Below are 20304 nucleotides of genomic sequence, written 5' to 3'. Positions count from 1 at the left end.
GTGCAGATGCGTCCTCCATGATATACTAATAGACTGGGGGGGAGGGGGGTCGTTAAACAAAAACAATGGTGAATTAAATAAATTCGTATGTTGGATGACTCCTTTAGTCAAGGAATGCACTGGCACAAAAAGGAAACCAATGGCAGTATTACGAGAAAAGAGATGCTGCTGACTTGCAGATGTAGTTACCTTGTACTTCTCAAAGTCTGTTATCAATGATGGTATGTTTAATATTGCAATTACTAGGGTTCCCATACTCTACACATTGCTACTCTTGCCTGAAAAAAACCCCTAAAGTGGTTGGTATTGGTAGCTGAAATACATGTTCAGAAAATGTCAAGCAACCATGTACACATTACCCAGGGAAGACTGCAGATCAGTCAAATGAACAAAGGGTCATATGTGTGACAGACAATATATTTGCTATGCAGCTAGTCTTCATAGAAGGACCTAGAAACACTGCAACTACAGTGTTCATCTACAAATAAATCTCACTTAAACAATGCACTGTGCCCAAGAAGTCATTGGGGAGAGGCAATATTTGCATAATACAACCCTTACAACAATCACTAGTTCAGACATTCATGGTAGGAGCCATGGGCGACATGATACAAATCTTCAGAGGAAAAGAGTTTTACAATGTGGGAGATCGCACTTTGCTGAAAAAACTGCAGCAAACCATGATTAAGAGCAGTTTCAAATGGTAAAATATTCCTTCTGACCCTTAAACTGTGTATTCAAGACTCTAGGCACTGGAGCAGACCATCCTAACGGATGTACGACATTAAAACGCATGCTTTTACATCGCATGCTTTTACAACGCGGGTTTTACAACGCATACCATTACAACGCATAGTGCTTTGGGGCGCTGGATAGTGAATAGTTTAATTTACTATTCCAACTCCAGTCCCCGTGGATAGTAGGGAAGGTGTTGGACAGTAAATTAAACCTATTCCCTATCCTACAGCGCCGCCCAGCGCAATGCGTTGTAATGGTTTGCGTTGTAAAAGTTGCGTCGTAAAGGCACTGCGTTGTAAAAGTTGCGTTGTAAGTGATGTTTCCCCATCCTAACACCGAAATTAATTTTTTATCACCAGTCTAGGCCGAATGGAGGTATATTTGTTTCTTTAGGCTCCAAAAAAAGACTGTATAATAGATGTGAGATAAAAGGAATGAGCATTCAACTAGCTGCCTCAAGAGATCGAAGTATACTTCCAAAACATTTCATTACATTTGCAATTAGTAATTGAAGTTCGATATTATGATAAATCCACTACCTCTACTGTTATCACAACAAAGTTGGGTATGACATGTCTCCAAAAGACAACCCAATCGTAAGATTCTGCCCAGCATTTCGGAGGTCAATATATAAATGTTTTGGAAAGAGAAACTTAAAAGGCAGAGACTGACATATCCACATAATTCCAAAGTAAGAAGAATGCCTTTTCAGATCATGCTAGAGTGTTGTTTCCAGAGGCATATCAGTGGGCTATGTAGTCTCTGGGATGCAAGTCCTGACAAACAACTTTAGGAATAAACGTTAAAAAAACGGAAGATATTTGTAAAAGGTGGTTTGCTCTATATTATCAATATGCAGAAAGGCCAGTACATTTATTTGCATCAGGTTCCTATGGGGTCTTTCATTTTTAGAGTGTGAAGGACAGAGAAAGTGAGGATGCTCAGTCAACAAGCCTCGAAAGAGGGAATGAAAATAGGAGCGAGTGAATGAAGTGATGAAGGCAAAAATAGGGATACTGAAAGAGAATTTTCAATACATATTACGGGAAAACCCAAACAATTAATTTTAGCTTGAAACATTCTATTTGAATGGCTAAACCGTCAATATGTGACAAATATCACCTGTTTTTCAGCCCCAGTTATTTATTGGACAAATCAATAACAAACCTTACAAATAAATAATGAAGAAATCCAAGCGATGTTCTTGTGCATCAAACCACGGGAACAACAAAAAAACATTTGAAAAGGACTTCACATACTAGTGTGTCACTTAAGGGAGCTTCAGAATATCCATATTGCACATAGTGTTACAAGCATGAAACTGGCAGAATTATACACAAATTGTTTTAAAAAAAAAAGCTATGTTGAGGTTTTTGACACAGTCTAGATAGGGCAGAGGGGTGATGTAGATCAGAAAATCGAGGAGCTTGGGGAGAAATTTCAAAGTTTAAAACAAGGTAACATCAATGTTCCCACTGTTTGTTTACACAAATTAGTATGTAATAAACCACTTCATTCTATCAGTTATTTCTTTAAATATAAATAGGCTTGCTATCATTTAGACAATGCAGTTGGAAGTTATCCATGAAATATTACAGAGTCTAATCTAACTAAATGTTAATCTTTTATGATGGTCTTTTAGCCAATTTATCGAAATAGGTGGGACCTCAACAATTCCTTCTATATAAGAATACACAAAACAATATTGCACAAAGAATATACCTTAAAGACATTTTGGAAAAGATCAAATATACATATATTACAAAAAGAACTTATTGGTTCAGTGGTCCCACATTAAAAGAGTTTAGTTTGTGTATCATACAGCACAAAGATAATGTTTCTACCTTACTTCAAATGAGGAACACAATGCAATCATTACAGCCAGCATGCGCTGGATGTCACAGTCTAGACCAATACGGGGTGATGGCAATGAATTGATTTTCCTTGTTCTACATAGGTTTATTACCAAAATTCCTCATTTACAATCTAGATCACAGCACAAATGTACTTTGTAGTACATTCCTTACAGGTGAAGAAGTGGAAAGCAAATAAGTATGCAACAGAGCACTGGCTTAGCATTCAATGTGGGTAGAGAAATAAACTAAGATGCAACAGCACAGGCAAACCAGATACACCAACACATACTGGTGGAACATCATAGGCAAATACAGATGAGGCATAAGCAGAATAAAATCGAAAAAATGTGAATAGCTGTTGAGCAGCTGAGGATCATAACCAATTTCCAGTACTTTATATATTCCGCCGACAATAAGGTTCAGTGGAGCTCAACACTCATCTGACAAGAGAAAGCTTGTAAGGCAATAATGCCAAATACTCAAGCTGTGCATGTAAATCAAATCTGCCTTTGGTGCTCAAATAGCAAATGATTTAGAAAGAACCACACATCAAAGCACTGCTACATCCCAACACAAACTGCTGTACACAGTGTTAGGCCGCATCAAACAAGGCTTCACAAGTACTTGACCGTACAACTATGCCCTCCCTCCCCCCCTCAATGCACAAAAGCAACCTTCGAGATAAATTAATAAAAAATGCTTACAGATTTAAAACTACACACAATCAAAAGACAAGTGCTTTACCTAATGGAGTCAAACTTACGAAGAAAGTTTGATGATTTAATAGTTAATTTTGCAACCTTTATACTACCATTGACCCAACAGGTCAACGAGCTGCAGATTTATCAATAAGAATCTCTTCAACCCTGGTTTAGATCATTGCCTCGTTCCTTAAAACAGAAAGTGGCAGGCCTCGGCAAATTAAAAAATGCAGTCATGCACATCAAACATTTCATAATCTGTGTAAAAAAGATTTGCCTGGCATTTGGAATGTCCCCTTCCCTTAGAAAAACAACTGACAGGATATTCCAAATAAAAATTTAACATAAGCCGGTTACAAAACTAATAACTTCACAAAAAATTTAAAAGTCATTTTTAAAAATGCTTTTGCCGTGTGTGGTTAAGCAGGAGAGTTTGGAACCTCTTATGTGATGTGCTGTTCAACGGACTCCAAGCGGACGAAGGGAGTGGGCTGTGCCAGCAGATGATCCACTGCGAATAGTCTAGCTGGCGATTTGGAGGGTGATAGCTGCGCCTGCGCAGTGGTCTCGCAGGGCTCGGTTTTAACGTACACACTTTGAGGCTCCTGCTGAGTCTCGAACTTTGCAGGAATGTCCGATTCACGCTCCATACCGTCCATGGTCTGCGGGCCTGCACCTGTTGTTGACTGGTACTGTTTCAGCCGTATGTGCCACGCCAAGCTGCACACAGCAGACACGGTCTTAAACTGATGGATTACATTTCTGGGGATAAAGTAAATGTCATTGTCGCACAGCTGAATTCTTGCGTAACGAATACCTTCACGTCTCATTTGATTGAGCTTGGCTTCATCAACCCATTGAACACACTACAGCAGAGAGTAAAAAAGATTCAATGATTAATATTTTAGGAAGGGTCTTGCCCAGAAATCGAATATAATGCACAAGAGACGAATGAGGCTTACAGGTGTTTTGATATACATTATATTTAAGATTTTGTACTACACAATGCATTTTATTAGAAAGCCACACAAATCTCAGACTAGTTTTTTCCTTATTTGAGTCTTGAGAAACTTCAAGAAAGGCTACGATTTTCTAGCTTTCTCTGATCAGTGATAAACTAAAGGGTCCACCAGTGACATGCACAGGCAACTATTGGTTAAGGGTTAAAAGCAAAATCCTGCACTTCTATAGAGGCAAAAGCCTTTTGCTGTCGGTCTACACAAAATACTCATATTAAACAGTCAAGAGAGTAAACATGCCTGAAGGATGAAAAGGCAGGTGGATGATGGAACTGAAGGTATGGTTTAAGCCAGTGGCGTAACGAAACTTGAGGTCCCCCCCCCCCCTACAAACTACATGGAGGCCCCCCCCCTCATTCTTCGTGCCATTCTAGAGCTCTCCGGCCAGTGACCCGCCATACTGCAGGGGATGCGGGCTATTGTTATGCCACTGTCACCAATACAGTCGTTAAAAGTAACACTGGATGGTGGTGTTAAAGGTTGGGCTTAGTCTGCCAGCAGGCTATCATAGGTGGTGGTCCATTTATTACAGGGTCCCTGCCATCAGTAGGCCGGAGAAGTTTGCCCAATTTTAGGTGGGTTTCCTGATGAAGACTCCTGTCATGATATACAACATCGGGCCCACTCATCGTTCAGTTTTGACAAAAGTGCATCCACTGCTCCTTCTCGTTTCCGTTTTAAAACATTAGACAATGCGACAATGCAGTATTTCAAAAGCAGATTAAACTACAAAGAGCACATTTTGATAATACATTTTTATTAGTAGACAATAGCAATCTTAAGAGGCATTGCATAGTTTCATACACACTTTGACCCCAATTCCATCACCGGCTCTCTCTCTCTCTCTCTCCGTCAGTCCGTCTCTCTCTGTTGAGTCCGTCAGTCCGTCTCTCTCTGTCGAGTCCGTCAGTCCGTCTCTCTCTGTCGAGTCCGTCAGTCCTTCTCTCTCTCAGCCAGTCCGTCAGTCAGTCTCTCTCTCAGTCCGTCAGTCAGTCTCTCTCTCAGTCCTTCCGTCCGTCCGTCCGTCAGTCTCTCTCTCAGTCAGTCTCTCTCAGTCAGTCAACCTCTCTCAGTCAGTCCGTCAGTCTCTCTCTGTCATTCAGTCTCTCTCTCTCAGTCATTCCGTCAGTCAGTCTGTCAGTCAGTCTCAGTCAGTCCGTCCGTCAGCCTGTCTCTCTCTCAGTCAGTCCGTCAGTCAGTCAGTCTCTCTCAGTCAATCCGTCAGTCAGTCAGTCTCTCTCTCTGTCAGTCCGTCTCTCTCTCTCTCTCTCTGTCAGTCCGTCAGTCAGTCAGTCTCTCTGTCAGTCCGTCAGTCAGTCTCTCTCTCAGTCAGTCCGTCAGTCTCTCTCTGTCAGTCCGTTCGCCCGTCAGTCTCTCTCTCAGTCAGTCCGTCCGCCCGTCAGTCTCTCTCCCAGTCAGTCCGTCAGTCAGTCCGACAGTCAGTCTCTCTCTCAGTCAGTCCGTCAGTCAGTCCGACAGTCAGTCTCTCTCTCAGTCAGTCCGTCAGTCCGACAGTCAGTCTCTCTCTCAGTCAGTCCGTCAGTCCGACAGTCAGTCTCTCTCTCAGTCAGTCCGTCAGTCCGACAGTCAGTCTCTCTCTCAGTCAGTCCGTCAGTCCGTCTCTCTCTCTCTCTCAGTCAGTCAGTCAGTCAGTCAGTCAGTCCGACAGTCAGTCAGTCAGTCAGTCCGTCTCTCTCTCAGTCAGTCCGTCAGTCCGTCTCTCTCTCTGTCAGTCCGACAGTCAGTCCGACAGTCAGTCCGACAGTCAGTCCGACAGTCAGTCCGACAGTCAGTCCGACAGTCCGACAGTCAGTCCGTCTCTCTCTCTCTCTCTCAGTCAGTCCGTCAGTCCGTCTCTCTCTCTCTCTCTCAGTCAGTCCGACAGTCAGTCCGTCAGTCCGACAGTCAGTCCGTCAGTCAGTCCGTCAGTCCGTCCGTCAGTCCGACAGTCAGTCCGTCTCTCTCTCTCTCTCTGTGTCAGTCCGTCAGTCCGTCTCTCTCTCTCTCTCTCTCTGTCAGTCCGTCAGTCCGTCTCTCTCTCTCTCTGTCAGTCCGTCAGTCAGTCAGTCCCTCTGTCAGTCCGTCAGTCAGTCTCTCTCAGTCAGTCCGTCAGTCTCTCTCTCAGTCAGTCCGTCAGTCTCTCTCGCAGTCAGTCCGTCAGTCAGTCTCTCTCTCAGTCAGTCCGTCGCTCTCTCTCTCTCAGTCAGTCCGTCAGTCCGTCTCTCTCTCTCTCTCTCTCAGTCAGTCCGACAGTCAGTCCGTCAGTCCGACAGTCAGTCAGTCCGTCAGTCAGTCCGTCAGTCAGTCCGTCAGTCAGTCCGTCAGTCAGTCCGTCAGTCCGTCAGACAGTCCGTCAGACAGTCAGTCCGACAGTCAGTCCGTCAGTCCGACAGTCAGTCAGTCAGTCAGTCCGTCAGTCCGTCAGTCCGACAGTCAGTCCGTCAGTCCGACAGTCCGACAGTCAGTCCGACAGTCCGACAGTCAGTCCGTCAGTCCGACAGTCAGTCCGTCAGTCCGACAGTCAGTCCGTCAGTCCGTCAGTCCGACAGTCCGTCAGTCCGACAGTCAGTCCGTCAGTCAGTCCGACAGTCAGTCCGTCTCTCTCTCTCTCTCTCAGTCAGTCCGTCAGTCCGTCTCTCTCTCTCTCTCTCAGTCAGTCCGACAGTCAGTCCGTCAGTCCGTCAGTCCGACAGTCAGTCCGTCAGTCAGTCCGTCAGTCAGTCCGTCAGTCAGTCCGTCAGTCCGACAGTCAGTCCGTCAGTCAGTCCGACAGTCAGTCCGACAGTCAGTCCATCAGTCCGACAGTCAGTCCGTCAGTCCGACAGTCAGTCCGTCAGTCCGTCAGTCCGTCAGTCCGTCAGTCCGACAGTCAGTCCATCAGTCCGACAGTCAGTCCGACAGTCAGTCCGTCAGTCCGACAGTCAGTCTGACAGTCAGTCCGACAGTCAGTCCGACAGTCAGTCCGTCAGTCAGACAGTCAGTCCGTCAGTCCGTCAGTCAGTCCGACAGTCAGACAGTCAGTCCGACAGTCAGTCCGACAGTCAGACAGTCAGTCCGACAGTCAGACAGTCAGTCCGACAGTCAGTCCGACAGTCAGTCCGACAGTCTCTCTCTCAGTCAGTCCATCAGTCTCTCTCTCAGTCAGTCCGTCTCTCTCTCTCTCTCAGTCAGTCCGTCAGTCTGTCTCTCTCTCTCTCTCAGTCAGTCCGACAGTCAGTCCGTCAGTCCGTCAGTCCGACAGTCAGTCCGTCAGTCCGTCAGTCCGACAGTCAGTCAGTCTGTCAGTCCGTCAGTCAGTCAGTCTGTCAGTCCGTCAGTCAGTCAGTCAGTCAGTCAGTCAGTCCGTCAGTCAGTCAGTCCGTCAGTCAGTCAGTCAGTCCGTCAGTCAGTCAGTCAGTCAGTCAGTCAGTCAGTCAGTCAGTCAGTCAGTCCGTCAGTCCGTCAGTCAGTCCGTCAGTCCGTCAGTCCGACAGTCAGACAGTCAGTCCGACAGTCAGACAGTCAGTCCGTCAGTCCGACAGTCAGTCCGTCAGTCCGACAGTCAGTCCGACAGTCAGTCCGTCAGTCAGACAGTCAGTCAGTCAGTCAGTCCGTCAGTCCGTCAGTCAGACAGTCAGTCAGACAGTCAGTCCGTCAGTCAGTCCGACAGTCAGTCCGACAGTCAGTCCGACAGTCAGTCCGACAGTCAGTCCGTCAGTCAGTCCGTCAGTCAGTCCGTCAGTCCGACAGTCCGACAGTCAGTCCGACAGTCCGTCAGTCAGTCCGTCAGTCTGTCAGTCAGTCAGTCAGTCTCTCTCTCAGTCAGTCCGTCAGTCCGTCTCTCTCTCTCTCTCAGTCAGTCAGTCAGTCAGTCAGTCAGTCCGACAGTCAGTCAGTCAGTCAGTCCGTCTCTCTCTCAGTCAGTCCGTCAGTCCGTCTCTCTCTCTGTCAGTCCGACAGTCAGTCCGACAGTCAGTCCGACAGTCAGTCCGACAGTCAGTCCGACAGTCAGTCCGACAGTCCGACAGTCAGTCCGTCTCTCTCTCTCTCTCTCAGTCAGTCCGTCAGTCCGTCTCTCTCTCTCTCTCTCAGTCAGTCCGACAGTCAGTCCGTCAGTCCGTCAGTCCGACAGTCAGTCCGTCAGTCCGTCCGTCAGTCCGACAGTCAGTCCGTCTCTCTCTCTCTCTCTGTGTCAGTCCGTCAGTCCGTCTCTCTCTCTCTCTCTCTCTGTCAGTCCGTCAGTCCGTCTCTCTCTCTCTCTGTCAGTCCGTCAGTCAGTCAGTCCCTCTGTCAGTCCGTCAGTCAGTCTCTCTCAGTCAGTCCGTCAGTCTCTCTCTCAGTCAGTCCGTCAGTCTCTCTCGCAGTCAGTCCGTCAGTCAGTCTCTCTCTCAGTCAGTCCGTCGCTCTCTCTCTCTCAGTCAGTCCGTCAGTCCGTCTCTCTCTCTCTCTCTCTCAGTCAGTCCGACAGTCAGTCCGTCAGTCCGACAGTCAGTCAGTCCGTCAGTCAGTCCGTCAGTCAGTCCGTCAGTCAGTCCGTCAGTCAGTCCGTCAGTCCGTCAGACAGTCCGTCAGACAGTCAGTCCGACAGTCAGTCCGTCAGTCCGACAGTCAGTCAGTCAGTCAGTCCGTCAGTCCGTCAGTCCGACAGTCAGTCCGACAGTCCGACAGTCAGTCCGACAGTCCGACAGTCAGTCCGTCAGTCCGACAGTCAGTCCGTCAGTCCGACAGTCAGTCCGTCAGTCCGTCAGTCCGTCAGTCCGACAGTCAGTCCGTCAGTCAGTCCGACAGTCAGTCCGTCTCTCTCTCTCTCTCTCAGTCAGTCCGTCAGTCCGTCTCTCTCTCTCTCTCTCAGTCAGTCCGACAGTCAGTCCGTCAGTCCGTCAGTCCGACAGTCAGTCCGTCAGTCAGTCCGTCAGTCAGTCCGTCAGTCAGTCCGTCAGTCCGACAGTCAGTCCGTCAGTCCGACAGTCAGTCCGACAGTCAGTCCATCAGTCCGACAGTCAGTCCGTCAGTCCGACAGTCAGTCCGTCAGTCCGTCAGTCCGTCAGTCCGACAGTCAGTCCATCAGTCCGACAGTCAGTCCGACAGTCAGTCCGTCAGTCCGACAGTCAGTCTGACAGTCAGTCCGACAGTCAGTCCGACAGTCAGTCCGTCAGTCAGACAGTCAGTCCGTCAGTCCGTCAGTCAGTCCGACAGTCAGACAGTCAGTCCGACAGTCAGTCCGACAGTCAGACAGTCAGTCCGACAGTCAGACAGTCAGTCCGACAGTCAGTCCGACAGTCAGTCCGACAGTCTCTCTCTCAGTCAGTCCATCAGTCTCTCTCTCAGTCAGTCCGTCTCTCTCTCTCTCTCAGTCAGTCCGTCAGTCTGTCTCTCTCTCTCTCTCAGTCAGTCCGACAGTCAGTCCGTCAGTCCGTCAGTCCGACAGTCAGTCAGTCTGTCAGTCCGTCAGTCAGTCAGTCTGTCAGTCTGTCAGTCCGTCAGTCAGTCAGTCAGTCAGTCAGTCAGTCAGTCAGTCTGTCAGTCCGTCAGTCAGTCAGTCAGTCAGTCAGTCAGTCCGTCAGTCCGTCAGTCAGTCAGTCAGTCCGTCAGTCCGTCAGTCAGTCCGACAGTCCGACAGTCCGACAGTCCGACAGTCCGACAGTCCGACAGTCCGACAGTCCGACAGTCAGTCCGTCAGTCCGTCAGTCCGACAGTCAGTCCGTCAGTCCGACAGTCAGTCCGTCAGTCAGTCCGTCAGTCCGACAGTCAGTCCGTCAGTCCGTCAGTCCGACAGTCCGTCCGACAGTCAGTCCGTCAGTCAGTCCGACAGTCAGTCCGACAGTCAGTCCGACAGTCCGTCAGTCCGACAGTCAGTCCGTCAGTCAGTCAGTCCGACAGTCAGTCAGTCCGACAGTCAGTCCGTCTCTCTCTCTCTCTCAGTCAGTCCGTCAGTCCGTCTCTCTCTCTCTCTGTCAGTCCGACAGTCAGTCCGTCAGTCAGTCCGTCAGTCCGACAGTCAGTCCGTCAGTCAGTCCGACAGTCAGTCCGACAGTCAGTCCGTCAGTCAGTCCGTCAGTCAGTCCGTCAGTCAGTCCGTCAGTCAGTCCGTCAGTCAGTCCGTCAGTCAGTCCGTCAGTCCGACAGTCAGTCCGACAGTCAGTCCGACAGTCAGTCCGACAGTCAGTCCGACAGTCAGTCCGACAGTCAGTCCGACAGTCAGTCCGACAGTCAGTCCGACAGTCAGTCCGACAGTCAGTCCGTCTCTCTCTCTCTCTCAGTCAGTCCGTCTCTCTCTCTCTCTCTCAGTCAGTCCGACAGTCAGTCCGACAGTCAGTCCGTCAGTCAGTCCGACAGTCAGTCCGACAGTCAGTCCGACAGTCAGTCCGACAGTCAGTCCGACAGTCAGTCCGACAGTCAGTCCGACAGTCAGTCCGACAGTCAGTCCGACAGTCAGTCCGTCAGTCAGTCCGTCAGTCAGTCCGTCAGTCAGACAGTCAGTCAGACAGTCAGTCCGTCAGTCCGTCAGTCAGACAGTCAGTCCGACAGTCAGACAGTCAGTCCGTCAGTCCGACAGTCAGTCCGTCAGTCCGACAGTCAGTCCGACAGTCAGTCCGACAGTCAGTCAGACAGTCAGTCAGTCAGTCAGTCCGTCAGTCCGTCAGTCAGACAGTCAGTCAGACAGTCAGTCCGTCAGTCAGACAGTCAGTCCGACAGTCAGTCCGACAGTCAGTCCGACAGTCAGTCCGACAGTCAGTCCGTCAGTCAGTCCGTCAGTCAGTCCGTCAGTCCGACAGTCCGACAGTCCGACAGTCCGACAGTCAGTCCGACAGTCCGTCAGTCAGTCCGTCAGTCTGTCAGTCAGTCAGTCAGTCTCTCTGTCTGTCAGTCAGTCAGTCTCTCTCTGTCTGTCAGTCAGTCAGTCAGTCTCTCTCTCAGTCAGTCCGTCCGTCAGTCAGTCAGTCTCTCTCTCTCTCTGTCAGTCCGTCAGTCAGTCCGACAGTCAGACAGTCAGTCCGACAGTCAGACAGTCAGTCCGACAGTCAGACAGTCCGACAGTCAGTCCGACAGTCAGTCCGACAGTCAGACAGTCCGACAGTCAGTCCGACAGTCAGTCTGACAGTCAGTCCGTCAGTCAGTCCGTCAGTCAGTCCGTCAGTCAGTCTCTCTCTGTCTGTCAGTCAGTCAGTCTCTCTCTCAGTCAGTCAGTCAGTCCGTCAGTCAGTCAGTCCGTCCGTCAGTCAGTCAGTCAGTCTCTCTGTCTGTCAGTCAGTCAGTCAGTCTCTCTCTGTCTGTCAGTCAGTCAGTCAGTCTCTCTCTCTGTCAGTCCGTCAGTCAGTCAGTCTCTCAGTCAGTCTCTCAGTCAGTCAGTCTCTCAGTCAGTCTCTCAGTCAGTCTCTCAGTCAGTCAGTCTCTCAGTCAGTCAGTCTCTCAGTCAGTCAGTCTCTCAGTCAGTCGGTCTCTCAGTCAGTCGGTCCGTCAGTCTCTCAGTCAGTCGGTCAGTCAGTCTCTCTCTGTCTGTCAGTCAGTCAGTCAGTCTCTCTCTCAGTCAGTCCGTCCGTCAGTCAGTCTCTCTCTGTCTGTCAGTCAGTCAGTCAGTCTCTCTGTCTGTCAGTCAGTCAGTCAGTCTCTCTGTCTGTCAGTCAGTCAGTCTCTCTCTGTCTGTCAGTCAGTCAGTCAGTCTCTCTCAGTCAGTCCGTCCGTCAGTCAGTCAGTCTCTCTCTCTCTGTCAGTCCGTCAGTCAGTCAGTCTCTCTCTCTGTCAGTCTGTCAGTCTCTCTCAGTCAGTCCGTCAGTCAGTCAGTCTCTCTCAGTCAGTCCGTCAGTCAGTCAGTCTCTCTCAGTCAGTCCGTCAGTCAGTCAGTCTCTCTCAGTCAGTCTCTCAGTCAGTCAGTCTCTCAGTCAGTCGGTCCGTCAGTCTCTCAGTCGGTCCGTCAGTCTCTCAGTCAGTCGGTCCGTCAGTCAGTCTCTCTCTGAGTCAGTCAGTCTCTCTCGGAGTCAGTCAGTCTCTCTCGGAGTCAGTCTGTCTCTCTCTGAGTCAGTCTGTCTCTCTCTGAGTCAGTCTGTCTCTCTCTGAGTCAGTCTGTCTCTCTCTGAGTCAGTCTGTCTCTCTCTGAGTCAGTCAGTCTCTCTCTGAGTCAGTCAGTCTCTCTCTGAGTCAGTCAGTCTCTCTCTGAGTCAGTCAGTCTCTCTCTGAGTCAGTCAGTCTCTCTCTGAGTCAGTCAGTCTCTCTCTGAGTCAGTCAGTCTCTCTCTGAGTCAGTCAGTCTCTCTCTGAGTCAGTCTGTCTCTCTCTGAGTCAGTCTGTCTCTCTCTGAGTCAGTCAGTCTCTCTCTGAGTCAGTCAGTCTCTCTCTGAGTCAGTCAGTCTCTCTCTGAGTCAGTCAGTCTCTCTCTGAGTCAGTCAGTCTCTCTCTGAGTCAGTCAGTCTCTCTCTGAGTCAGTCAGTCTCTCTCTGAGTCAGTCAGTCTCTCTCTGAGTCAGTCAGTCTCTCTCTGAGTCAGTCAGTCTCTCTCTGATGGACAGTACTAAGCTGGTTCCAACCCTTCCTGATGGGAAGATCCAGCTTGTAAATGTTGTTAATTAAACTTCAGTAAAGGCCTTCTCTTTCCTCCTTTTCCTCTTCCTTTCTTCCCATTCTTCTCTGTGCCTTCCCTTACTCTATTTTCCATTTTCTCTCTATCTTTTAATATTGAATAAAAAAAATCTTATTATATGAATTTCTATCTTATAATTGCAATTCTCTTTCATGTATGACTTTTTTTGTACCAATGTGATCTATTGTTGTAGTGCTAGTTCCATATTAAAAAAGAAACATTTAAAAACAAAAAAATCTCTCAGTAACGTATAGTTTCCTACCGGTCAGTGTAGTTTTGCAGCTTGAAGTCTTTCTGGATTCACTATGCTGTGCATTTTTCCGCTATCTAGTGGTGGGTCCGGAATTGTAGTCACTTTTCTCTTTTTTTCTCTCCGTGGCAGAGGTGGGCGTCGACATACCACCATTTGGTGTCCTTCGTGACGTCTACGTGCTTCCTCCGGAAGCCCCCACCTTTGGTCGCCATCTTCGGATTTTTTTTTCTTGTCTTGTATTATTCACGTTTTTCCGCTTATTTTCCAAAGTCTTTTTCATTTTTAATCCCTTTCCTTCTGTCTCATCTTTCTGGTGGAGGAGGGTAGGTTCGCTAGTGAATCCAGAAAGTCTTCAAGCTGCAAAACTACACAGACCGGTAAGAAACTATACGTTTTGCAGCGTGAATCTTTCTGGATTCACTATGCTGTGCATATTTGTAGCAGTTTGTCCTTATTGTGGTGGCTGGGTGGAAGATGAGCACGGATTACTGAATATGTACTGTAAGACCCTTCTGTCCCACTTGTGCTTCTTTGTTCATTTGGATACCTACACAGTAGAGCTAAGTGAACGTGTGCACTGAAGACCATGTTGCAGCTTGGCAAATGTCTTGAATTGGTGTGTTGGCTAGAAACGCAATCGTTCTACTTTCCTCCTTGTTGAGTGAGCATGAGCTGCTCCTTGTACAGTTGCCCTGCTTGTTCGCGGCATAGTTGTATGGTTTGTACAATCCACTGTGCAATGGTATTTTTGGTAACTGGTCGTCCCAAAAAACTGCTGGCGAAAGAAACAAAGCGTTGCTTTGTCTTTCTGCACTCCTTTGTCCTTTCTATATAGTGCAGCACAGCCCTCCTGGCATCCAGTGTGTGCTGCACTCTTTCTGTGCTGGATTTTTGGAAAAAAATAGGTATTTGGATTGTTTGGTTGATGTGGATCCGAGACACCACCTTTGGCATGAAGTGTGGGTCTGTTATCATTACAATCTTATCACTGTGTATCTGCAGGTAGGGCTCTTGAAGTGTTAGCGCCTGCAACTCACTTACTCTTCGTTGTGATGCGATAGCCACTAAGAAGGCCGTCTTTAGCATGAGCATGTGCAGTGTCACCTTGTGAATCTGCTCAAATGGTGCCTTCATCAATTGATTTAGCACTACATTGAAGATCCATGCTGTAGCTGGCATTCTGTTTGGAGCTGCGATTCTCCTTCTAGAAATCTTTTTATTACTCGGTAGGTGGAGAACCTTTTCCCTGTTTCTCCTCTTGTGTAAGCCACTATCGCCGCTAAGTGTACCCTAAGTGTACCCTAAGGATGTGTAGCTTAGTTTACTTTGCAGTAGATGTGTTAAGCATTTGAGTACTGTGGACTATTCCATTTTGCTACGTAGCATTTCCTTGTGGTAGGTCGTCTTGCCTCTCTGAGCACTGCCATTGTGCTCTCCGGTAGTTTGAGGTGTGCAAACTCTAGGTCTTCAGGAGCCATGCTACTAGGCTGAAGCTATCTGGCTATGGGTGTTGCACCCTTCCGTTTTGCATGGTTAACAGGTCCCTTTGTTTTGGGAATCTGTGTGCCGGTGCATGTGCCATCTCTACTATTTGTGAGAACCATGACTGTCTGGCCCACTGATGTGCTATTAGTATCAGTGACATGTTGCTGATCCTGCATTTGCTGAGCACCCTGTGTATCAGTGGTATCGGGGGAAAAGAGTATGCAAATGTCTTTGACCAACTTATCCATAGCGCATACCCTTGTAACCGATGGTCTGGAAGCAAAGTGTTGGCATTTTGTATTTTGGTGTGTTGCAAATAAGTCTATTTGCGGTGTACCCCACTTCCGGAATACTTTCTGTATTTCCTGTTGGTTTATCTCCCATTCGTGGGATGCTGACGTCTGCCTGCTGAGTCTGTCTGCTTCCATATTGTCCTTCCCTCGGATATGTATTGCTAGTAGGTCTATTTTTAGTGGATGGCCCATGTTCATATTTCCTGTGCTAGCCATGATAGTGCTACTGATTGTGTCCCTCATTGTTTGTTGATGTAGAACATGGTTGTGGTGTTGTTTGTTTGGATCAACACCCTGTTTCCGTACAGCTCTTTCTGAAAGGCTTTTAAGGCTAGAAACACTGTTTTTAGTTCCAGGTAGTTGTTGTGCATGAATGCATCCTGTTGCGACCATAGCCCCCTCACCTTGAGCTTGTTCATGTGTGCGCCCCACCCCAGCTGCGAGGCATTTGTTGTGATGGTCACTGTTGGTTGTGTGAATAGTTTCCCCTGTGACATGTTTTCCTTGTTCTACCAAGCTATTTCCTGATGTACTATGTGTGTGACAACCACTAGCCAGGAAGGGTTTCGCAGCGGTCGAAGCGCCTTGGGACCCTCCGGGTAAGTAGTGCGCTTTATAAATGCCTATACATACACTAGATCTTCCCAACTCCCTGTTGCCTGTGACCATTGCTGCTGTATCCATTCCTGGAATGGTCTCATGTGGAGTCGCATATTTTGGACTAGGTGAATACATGACACCATCATTTCCATCAGCTTGCTCATCCTCTTCGCGGTCAGAACTTGCCCCATGCGTAATGACATGTTTCCTTTAGTATCGCCAATATTTTCTTCCTGCTGAGGAACACTTTGGCCTGTATTGTGTCAATCTCCGCCCCTAAGAATATCTTGATTTGCTCCGGGTCGGGTGATGATTTTTCCCAATGGATTGATAAACCCAGTTGTGTCAGTATGACCTGCTGGATGTGTGGTTTGCATTGGCTGCACGAACTTGCCTTTAGGGGCCAGTCGTCGGCATAGAGGTATACGTGTATTCCTTGCCTTTGTAGGTGTGCTGCGATAGCTGCTAGGCATTTTGGAAACACCCTTGGTGCCGAATTGAGCCCCAATGCCAGTACTGTGAACTGGTTGGTTGATCACAAACCTTAGTAGGCGTTTGTGCTTGTGGTTGAGGGATGTGTAAGTACGCATCCTTTAAATCTATAGTTGCCATGTAATCCCCTTGTTGAATCTGTGGTATTACCTCTTGTAAGGAAGTCATTTTGAACCTTTAAATCCTTATGAGTTTGTTCAAGAACCTAAGATTTAGGATAGGTCTAAGTGTTTTGTCCACCTTTGGTACAAGGAAGTAAGTTGAGTAAACCCCCTTGTTCCTTTGGTTGTGCGGTACTATCTCTATTGCCTACTTGCTGAGCAGTTCTTGCGCCTCTAGTCGCAAAAAACAAGAGTTGCTTTGCTGAGTTGGCCTTGCTTCTTGGTTTTCTGTTGCCAGGTTGTCTTTCTAGCTCTCTACGGTATCCGAATTGTATGATGTTTAGTATCCATTTGTCTGTTGTGACCTTACTCCACTCCTGGATGAAGTCTCTTATTCTGCCCCCTACTGGTGTTGTGTGTTTGAGGTACTGTTTGTGCTATTATTCTGCCCCCTACTGGTGTGGTGTGTTTGAGGTACTGTTTGTTGTGGAACGTCCGGTTGCTGCTTTTTTCTCAGTCTTTGTGCCCACTCCAAGGTGTTGCTAGGGTGGGTGTTAGCTCCATAGTGAAGTCACTTGGAGGAGGGCTGTTGGCCTCCTCTTCGTGTCTGCCATCGTCCGTTTGCGCGCCCTCGAAAGGACTGGCCTCGGGGCTGGTTCTGCCAGTTCTCCTGCTGCTGTCCCTGCTGCTGCTGGCCTTGGTTGTTCCCTTGCTGGAATGTTTGGGGCGATATGATCGGCACGTTGCCCCCCCCTACCACCTGGTCTTCTTGTGGGTGTACCCCTTCTCATCCCTCTGAACTGTAGCGCTCCCATGGGCCTTGCTGTCTCGTTGTCTTTCTTGAGCAGCATTAACTTGTCGTCAACTGGTGTACTAAACAGTTCCTCTCTGTTAAAAGGTGTGTTCAGGATGTTTTGCACTTCTGGCTTGAAACCAGAATTTCTGAGTCCTGCATGTCTGCTCTCGATCACTCCTATAATCATTAGTCTGCTGGACGTCTCTGCAGCATCCAAGGTTGATTTCAAACAAGCGTTCGCCATGCTTTTGCCCTCTTTTACCAGGTGAGCCACTCTTTGTTGGTACTGGTCTGGTAGATGCTTTTATTTATTTATGCGATTTTCTGTAGCGCAAACTTTACCCGAAGGTGTCAGAGCGCTTTACATAAGCACCAGTTGAAAAACATAAGGACTTAGGATTACATGCGTTACAAAAAGGATACACACGGAAAAAATTGCAAATGTACAAGATGTAAAGTCTCACAAGGAGGAGAAACAAGTGGATATACTCTAAGAGTCACAAAGGAATGGTAGATAGTATAAAGGTCTACTGCATATACTATTGATTAGAGTTATCTCTATATACATAGGGAAGGGATACAAATGGATATACTCTAAGAGTCACATAGGAATGGTAGATAGTACAAAGGTCTACTGCATATACCAGTGATTAGAGTTATCTATATATACACATAGGGAATAGATACGAATGGATATACTCTAAGAGTCACATAGAAATGGAAGAGAGCACAATGGTCTACTGCATATACTAGTGATTAGAGCTATCGCTATATACATAAGGAAGGGATATGACTGGATATACTCCAAGAGTCACATAGGAACGGTAGACGGTACAAAGGTCTACTGCATATTCTAGTGATTAGCGTTATCCCTATATACATATATATATATATATACACACATAGTAGATTTCCTCAGGCAGAGTTCCCTTAAGTGGGGTCGTAGGAGGACATGGTCACAACACCAAGGGAGGGTGAGAGGGAATCAAGGGTAAGGAGAGAAGGCAAAGCAGAAAAGGGAAGAAACATTTGAGGAACATTAAGGGGGAAACGAGGGAAAAGGGTAAAAGACGAAGGAATGGACAAGAAGACAGGCCGGGGACCACAGAAAAACGGCCGAGAACAGCAGCAAAATCGCGGGCAGGACAGACGGAAAAGTAAAGAAGTCCATGAGAGTCGGTGGTCCACAAATGCAGTGCCTCAAGTGTTTCCCGTACTGGGTCTGTAATTATGGTCATCCGACTCTCCGATGCGTCTTATAGGAGTGCCCCTGGCCAAAATGAAGGTGCCTGATGCCTGTTTGTAGATGTGCACTCTGGTGCTACATGGAGTCGAGCTCACCGTGTGTGGTCTCGGCCATTTTGGAATCAGGCAGACCTCGTGTCATCTGCCTTTGAGCCTCTGGTGTCCCCCCTTGTAGTGCTTTGTCAATCCTCAGGGTGACCACCGGCGCTGGCTTCATGCTGTGCGTGGCCTCCTCTTCAATCCGTCAGTATTCAGTCCAAGGGTGCCTTTGTTGCGATGTCAGCCGCCGCCCGCCATCTTAAAATCAGGCACTGTGTGGGGGCACTACTCGGGTGCCCCGGGCCGCCCTGCAACTGCCCTCCAAGTCTGGCTCACCGCTACAGCTGGTGTGCGCTCCGTTCCAGCACCCGATGGGCGTTCTCTTCCTAGATCTCAACGGAGGATCGCCTCAGCTCGCAGCCCGCTGGTGCACTCCCAGATTGCACACGCGTCGGGACACACACCGCTGCGCTGACTATGCCCTCCCGTCGACCCACACAGGTCAGGGTCCCTCCTGTGCTCCGGTTAGTATATGGCGAGGGCTGCTTGTTACGCCGATTACCTCAGGCGCGGTCCACTGTGGCCATTCCCTGCTGTTCCTGCCAAGATGGCGGTCATTGTCCACAGCGATCGCCCTCCAGTGCAGTTACCACTGCTCCACTTGCCCTGCAACTCGAGCAAGACATGCTCTGGGGTGTCGGACAGCAAGTCCCCCGCTTTAGGCGCAGTCTGTAGACTGAATGACAACGGTATCCCCCGAGTAGAAGACACAGGTCGGGAGACGAGGCGGATCCCGTCTGGCTCCCGTCCGCTCGGCTCCCCCCTCCCGGAGTTGTCCCACTTCCTCCAAGTGTTGGTATGAATGCCTGTTGATCAGGGCTTTGGAGTTTGTGATGCGCCAATGGATTGCCGCATTTCTTTCCACTTTTCTCCCTGTGAGATCCATCCTTCTACTCTCCTTGTCTGGAGGTGGTCCGGCATTAGTGGGTACAATGGCCCTTTTCCAAGCCGTTGTTGTGATTATGGAATCGGCTAGTACTGACTCTTGGATGTATGCAGGGGCCTTTGAGGAATGCTTTTGAATGCTTTGAGTGTTCAGCACACTAGGGAGCATGGGCAGGAACTGGCTCCTAGTTTGTTGAGGCAGTAGAGTTTCCAGGAGAAAACATGCCTTGGGCTTCTCCTCCTCCATCTTTACCCCAAATGTCTGTGCAGCCTTTTGGACGACCATATTGTAGATCCCTATGTCATCTGGCAGTGAAGGCCTCGAAAGGTATGTGTCTACCCCTTCTTCTGGCGATTCGGCGTCGAGATCATCCCATTCCAAGTCTTGTGCCTCCAAGGACGTAGAGTCCCATTAATAATACAGGGCTTCCTCCTCCTGTTCCTGGACCGGTTAGGGCGTTTTCGGAGGTTTAACGTCCTCATCGTCTCTTTCGATTTCGAGCGCAGGTTTCGGCGGGATGGTGTATTGGCTCATCTTTTCAACGAAGTCCCTTTTCCGCTGCAGGATGCTCGCCATTTCAGCCTTGAGCCTCCTCTTCTTTCTTTCCATTTCGGCGGCATGTTCGGCGGCGAGAGTTGGAGCGCTTCGCTTCGAGGCTGTTGACGTCGAAGTAGATGCTGGTCCTTCTTTTCTTGGCACTGACGTGTTCTTTTCGAGGGCAACCTTCGACAACCTAGACTTTACGTGAGCTTTCGCCATCTGAGAGTCTTTTTCGAAGGATCAGCTGGGCTGATTTTCCTTGGTTGCTATTGCCTTAGTCGAGTGTTTCGGTGGCAATGCTCCCTTTGAGTACTTTGCTTCACTCCTACGAGTGTCGCTAGGGGTTTTAGCTTCCCCTTTCGAGTGTCGCTCGAGAGTCTAGGGGTCGACGACTCCCTTAACTCCTTCGACGTCTTCTTTTGGACCTCGACGACCGTGCAGTCCTCTGGTCCTTCGGCGATGTTGTCCTTCTCTCCACTGGAGAGGCACAAGTCTCGGAGCGATGGAGGTGGCCCCGGCCCCTGCATGGTGTGGTTTGCCCTGCTCTGCCTCTCTTTTACTCGGAGGGCCTTGGGTGTGAACGCCGAGCACGCGCTGCAGTCCCCGCTGTTGTGGTCGAGCGGCAGGCAGATGTTGTAGACATTCTGG

At 48.7% G+C, this 20304-nt stretch overlaps 1 protein-coding gene across 1 annotated transcript in view; it reads right to left on the bottom strand.

Annotated features, from left to right (window-relative positions):
• Positions 1–1861: 1861 nt before the first annotated feature.
• RSBN1 (round spermatid basic protein 1) overlaps positions 1862–20304 on the bottom strand; it is a 163100-nt gene continuing 144657 nt past the window's right edge. The window contains exon 7 of the mRNA XM_086923321.1: positions 1862–4161. Within this exon, the coding sequence (XP_086779447.1) occupies positions 3739–4161 (423 nt within the window). The 3' untranslated portion in view covers positions 1862–3738. The remainder of the gene's footprint in view (positions 4162–20304) is intronic.

The sequence above is a fragment of the Lissotriton vulgaris genome, chromosome 5 (genome assembly GCF_964263255.1).
Source record: "Lissotriton vulgaris chromosome 5, aLisVul1.2, whole genome shotgun sequence".
Classification (NCBI taxonomy): domain Eukaryota; kingdom Metazoa; phylum Chordata; class Amphibia; order Caudata; family Salamandridae; genus Lissotriton; species Lissotriton vulgaris.
The sequence above is the reverse complement of the archived record's forward strand: the minus strand, read 5'-3'. Positions and strand labels throughout refer to the sequence as shown.